The sequence below is a fragment of the Grammomys surdaster genome, unplaced genomic scaffold (assembly GCF_004785775.1).
Source record: "Grammomys surdaster isolate TR1022 unplaced genomic scaffold, NIH_TR_1.0 138, whole genome shotgun sequence".
Lineage (NCBI taxonomy): Eukaryota > Metazoa > Chordata > Mammalia > Rodentia > Muridae > Grammomys > Grammomys surdaster.
The window spans coordinates 3,992,498-3,998,376 of record NW_021604596.1 but is presented as its reverse complement, the minus strand read 5'-3'; the positions used below and the strand labels follow the sequence as shown (position 1 = coordinate 3,998,376).

At 43.0% G+C, this 5,879-nt stretch overlaps 1 protein-coding gene across 1 annotated transcript in view; it reads left to right on the top strand.

Moving 5' to 3' along the window:
* The first annotated feature begins 129 nt into the window (after positions 1 to 129).
* Cwc15 (CWC15 spliceosome associated protein homolog) overlaps positions 130 to 5,879 on the top strand; it is a 10,107-nt gene continuing 4,357 nt past the window's right edge. The window contains exons 1-5 of the mRNA XM_028763379.1: positions 130 to 286; positions 1,694 to 1,832; positions 2,384 to 2,496; positions 3,041 to 3,129; positions 4,274 to 4,381. Coding sequence (XP_028619212.1) covers positions 1,702 to 1,832; positions 2,384 to 2,496; positions 3,041 to 3,129; positions 4,274 to 4,381 — 441 coding nt within the window. The 5' untranslated portion in view covers positions 130 to 286; positions 1,694 to 1,701. The remainder of the gene's footprint in view (positions 287 to 1,693; positions 1,833 to 2,383; positions 2,497 to 3,040; positions 3,130 to 4,273; positions 4,382 to 5,879) is intronic.

Genomic DNA, 5,879 nt, shown 5'->3' with positions numbered 1-5,879 from the left:
TCTGCTGATTGGTCACCGCGTCAGCCTGTGAGAGACGGTTTAAAAAAAAAAAAATTTATTCTCCGGATTTGCTTCCGGGTGTGGAGTTCGCGTCTCCTACACAGCGGTTGGAAGTGCGAAGATTTTGCTTCCGGGTCTTAACTGAGCCCCTGGAGTAGAGATTGGAAGTTCTGCATTTTGTTTCCGGTCTTGGACTGGCGCCCCCGGCGCAGAGGTTTCTGGGAGTTAAGGGTCGCAATGGTTTGTGAGTGAGTTTCAGAAGGTGCTGCGTCGGACCCCCTCCAGAGTGAGTAGCAGGGCTTAGTGGTTTGTGGTCCTTGTGCGGGTGGCACCGGGGAGCCGGGTCGTCGCCGCGAGCCGTGACGATCGTCTGGGCCGCGGTGCCCGGATGGCGGTCAGGAGCTTTAGCCGAGCCCGGAGCAGTCACAGGCGCGGGGCCTCTGACACTGAGAAAAGCAAAGGAGGATGAGATGAGGGAGAAGCTCCCACTTCCCACACGGTCTAGGTCTATCTGAGCATGCTGCCTAACGGAGATTTAGTAGCCCTGTAGTTAGGCTGGAATTCTTACTTGACAGCTAAAAATTGCAAAAGGTTCTCTTGTAGCCGAAGCTAGCTTCGAACTCCCGACTCTTTTGCTTTCACCTCCCAAGCCCCCGTCATACCCAGTTCAGGATGGGTTTTTGATGTTTGGTTGGGTAGAGTTCCGATTTTCTTTCTTCCTTTTTTTTTTTCCTTTTGGTTTTTCAAGACAGGGTTTCTCTGTGTGGCCCTGGCTGTCCCGGAACTCACTCTGTAGACCAGACTGGCCTCGAACTCAGAAACCTGCCTGCCTCTGCCTCTCAAGTGCTGGGATTAAAGGCGTGCGCCACCACCGCCCGGCTGAGTTCCGATTTTCTGAGCATCGCTTAAGTTACAGCCTACCAACGCCTTATAAATGTTGCGTCATCTTGTTTTAGAAGAAAATTGAATTAACAAGATTCTGGGGTAATGTTGCCCATGTAAATGTCACTGGGTTTTAAACAAACTTTAAGACACTCAATAAATTTGTCTGTGACTTTAAAAGAAATGTGGTTTTTATTGGGCTATTTGCTGTAATCTGAGATTTCTGATAAAAATGCAAATCTTGACTGGACAAGGTCGTGTTGGTGGTGCACGCCTTTAATTCCAGCAGTGCGGAGGCAAAGTTGGGTGGATCTCTGGAGGGTTCTAGGCCAGCTTGATCTGTGTAGTGAGTCCTAGTTCAGCCAAAGCTACATTGATACTCTATCATAAAAAAATAAATAAAATCTCAGAGAACCTAGTGCTAGTGGAATAACAAGAATTTTTTTAAAGTCATTAATTTTAAAAGCCACACTGCACTATTGTCCAAGATCTGACATCATGTATCAGAAATCTCATACTGTAGAAATGTCAGCATTCCACAAATGACAGAAACAAGCTAGGAGACTTGCCCAGGGCTACTCAACTAGAATAGAAGCACAAACTCAGATCTTCATAGTAGTTATTTATGAGAGCTGCCTGGCAGTGAATATCTAGTACACACCCTTGAGTTTCATAATTCAACTTTTTAGAAACTTGTATTGAAGCAAACTACTTAGGCAATTTTGGGAAGAGTTTTGAGAATGATTTAAGGATAGATATTTATGAATGATCTGTAAAATGAGAGTATAACTTAAACTCACTTTTGTCGAAGAATAAAAGATGACAACAGCAGCCAGGCCAACTTTTGAACCTGCAAGAGGTGGGAGAGGAAAAGGAGAAGGGGATTTGAGCCAGCTCTCCAAGCAATATTCAAGCAGAGACCTTCCCTCACATACAAAGATAAAGTACAGGTAAGAAAGCCTTTCATTTGTTTTGTTCACAGAATGGGACCAACCCTATATGACTTATGATCAGGTCTAAATTATAGTATTTAAATTACTGATCATCCAAAAAAAGGATTTCAGAAATGTTTACAATAAAATTATGCGGTATAGTTGCAAAGCGTTGCTGACAGTCTTCCAGCATAAGTCCTGATGAACCTGAAATTGCTGTGTGTAGATGAAGCACACAGTAGTCATCGTGATTGCCCAGAGAAGACGGAGCTGTAGTGACTGGAAGTGGTCTTTAACAGCCCCTGAGGTGATGGACTGTTTTAAAAAGCCAGAGACATTCTGTTGTAGGAAATTGTGTGCTTCAGCTTGTTCTTCTAGTGACACCAGGACAGCACTAGTGTATTAATAACCCTCAGATTAGGATGTTGTTTGTCCTCTTCTTCCATTCTGTTCTTGACAGTTACATCCTGGATTGTCTCAAACTGCTGTAGCCATATAGGTTCTTTTCCTTGACAAGTGAGGGTAACATTTTTTGACCTGGTTTGTTTTGTTTTGTTTTCCTTCTTAAGACAAACTACACAGGATGCCCCTGAAGAGGTTCGCAACCGCGACTTCAGGAGAGAGTTGGAAGAGAGAGAGAGAGCTGCTGCAAGGGAAAAAAATCGGGACCGTCCGACCCGAGGTGCCCATGCTGTCCCTCATGCTTGTCAGAGTCACATGGTGGGACCTGTATCCTGGGAATTGGAGATAGTTAACATTTTTGTGAGCTATATCTCTTTAGTAAATGATTAGAGATGATAATGAGGTTTGTTCCAGTCCCATCCTGTCATGCATTGATATTCAAAGAAATGGTGGCCTGGAGTGTTTAAAACCCATTGTTTCAGTCCCTGTCTGTAGACTTTGACTTTACAGCAGCTGGAACTGAGGCCTTCTGTCTGAGACTCCCCATGTAATTGAAGAGTTTTGAGAGAAGCATCAGTTACCCTTGTTGTGTTGTGTTTCTAGTGCATGTGAGCATTGGCTAAGTCTCCTGAGATGCTGTCATCTGCATACTCTTTCATTCATTTCATGTTAGCCAACAAATATTTATCAAAGACTCACTTGCCAGTCACGGGGTGGATCCCTGCTGTCACTATGCTTGTGTGGATTCTTTTTGCCCAAAGGTTTCTAAAATGTTATTTAAAATCTATACTTATTTCAATATGCTAAATGTTTGTTTTCTTCAGAACATACAACTTCCTCTTCAGTGTCAAAGAAGCCCCGCTTAGACCAGATTCCTGCCGCCAACCTTGATGCTGATGACCCTCTCACAGACGTATGTGTTTTAGTTTTGGGTTTGGGTTAGGTTTTGTTTATTTGTTTGCTTGTTTTAAGCCCCCTCAGTGCTGGAACTGTCAGCCTCTGCCATTGGGCCCAGCATATCATATTTTCCTGAAAAAAATTTTTTTAATACATTTTGGCTTTATGTTACTGAAAAATATCTCTGACCTCAACTTTAAAGTGTATAATTGTTTTTAAAACAAAAAGTATTCTTCTGTGTCAAAGACTTTTAGGACAGGTTTGATCTGGAGAGCTATGTGGAGGCAGTCTGTGAAAAAGGATGTGCCCACCCCTGACAGGATTGTCAGTGGTGCGGGAGGTTAAGCTGACTTGCTTTAACTACACAGGCCGCTGTCAGGATGAGCGCCCTGAGAACAGCACCATTGAGCGTTCTACCAATGCTGCTCTTTTAGACACGTGGTGCTCATAGGCCCCTTAGTGAGTAGAGAGGCGAGTAGTCTAAGCAGACAGAGCATGAACGGTCACTGGGACACTACTGCCTTTTTAGTTGTATGTAGCTCAGACGGGTCTACTAATCACAGCCTTCTTGCCTCGTACCTCAGCGTACTGAGTAGTCCACTACATCTGTCTTCCAGCTTCAGCTGAGCGGACATGAGTGACCTTCCTTGAGTAGTATCTAGTTGCATATACATATCAGCAGTTAGCGCTGACTGATAGAGTTGTTAAAATAAGAAGCCTTACAGTAAGTGAAATTCAGTTATTCATTCCAAATATTTGTGTTGGAATCGTAGCACCCCTTTTTGCACATTTGCTTGCTAGCTTAGTCATTTTGAGCTACATGAAACTATTAACTCTTTAGGGGTAAGACACTGAACATAGTACTATATGTTATTGTGAGGTGTTACTTGACCATTGCCATGTAAAAATCCTTTTTAACCATGTAAATATGACAGATACTTTATCAGGGGTTACCATTTTAGTAAGCATTCATAATTTTTTTGTTGGGTTTTATTATATTTGTACTGGTTATTGATTTTAGTTATGGTATTTAGGTACTTTTCCCTATAGGAAAATTTTGTTCCAAAGACTATGAGAAAGTTAAATAATGGTTTGTTTGTTTGTTTGTTTGTTTGTTTGTTTGTTTTTCTGATATCCTGGGTCACCTTGACCTGTCCCAGGAGGAAGATGAGGATTTTGAAGAGGAGAGCGACGATGATGATACTGCGGCTCTTCTTGCAGAGCTAGAAAAAATCAAGAAAGAGAGGGCTGAAGAACAGGCCAGGAAGGTAGTGTTGGCATTCATGCTGCACCATCATGTTTTACCATGTCTACTGTTGGAACACCTGGAGATCTGTCTTCTGAAAATGGCATTCTCAGTCCCTAATTATGTAGTAAATTTCTTTCAGATAAACTATGATGCTCAACTTGTTTAAAAGCAAATGAATAGCCGGGCAGTGGTGGCGCACGCCTTTAATCCCAGCACTTGGGAGGCAGAAGCAGGCGGATTTCTGAGTTCGAGGCCAGCCTGGTCTACAGAGTGAGTTTCAGGACAGCCAGGGCTATACAGAGAAAACCTGTCTCGAAAGAAACCAAAAAAAAAAAAAAAAAAGCAAATGAATAAATGTTTGGTTTTCTAATTAAATGCCAGAATTAAAGAAAGTCTACAGCAATGGTTCTTAGCCTTCCTGATGCTACAACCCTTTAATACAGTTCCTCATGTTACGGTGACCTTAAAATTACTTGGTTGCTACTTCATAACTGTAATTTCACTAGTTATGAATCATAATGCACATATCTGTGTTTTCCAATCATCATAAGCAACTCCTGTGGAAGGGTTATTTGACCCCCCAAAGGAGTCATGACCCACGGTTGAGAACTGCTGGTCTACGTGGTTTATAGAGATTCTCTTCCTGTCTCCTGCTTACTTTGAGATATCTCTGTCTCATAAAACAACTTAGTTGTATATAGTCCAGGGCACGTCACCTAGCTTGTTTGCATGTTCACAGTCTCTTTACCTACAACATCAGTGGAGTACCAGGTTTGTAGAGCAGTGCCGAGGATGTGAGGGCCTTGTTCTAAAGGATTCATGGAGCGCTTCCGCGTGTGCAGGATTAATTTCTTTTGGTAAAAGTAGAGAGGTTGGAAAAAGTTTAGACTGTTTCAGTAATCTTCATGTGTAGCCGCCTGCGGCCACGAGTCAAACGGGTTCACCTGAAAAGAGGGCTGGGAACGAGAGGTGGACAGAGAGCGAGAAAAGATGAAGCCAAGACAAAGTTCTCTGATCAAGGCTCGATGGTTTAATGTTAAGCTTTCAATTTAAAGGGGAAGACCCCGCCCGAAACCCTTGTAGTTTCAGCCAGCAGAGTTGGGTGGGATAATCCGTTCTTGGTCTTGGAGATGTCTCAAGGCAAGCCCAGGGGCAGTTCTTTGAAGTTCCTGTAGCAGAATCTACTTGCAGCCAAGGTGAGAGACTCCACCTAGGTGTCTATTGATTTGCAGCCAAGGTGGTTAGTTCCACCTAGGTCCTATTACCTGGTCTCTTGTGGTAAACAAGGTCTTGGGCTGGAGGAAGGGCACATTAATATGCAATGAAATGAACTATAATCTTCATGGTGAGAGCTGGAGAGATGGTTCAGTCATTAAGAGCACTGGCTGCTCTTTCAGAGGACTCAGGTTTGATTCCCAGCACTTACATGGTTACTCATAACCATTGTTGATAACTTAAATCAAATATCAATCCCACTTTGCTGTGCTTTGGGGATGACAGAAATCGATGACCTAATA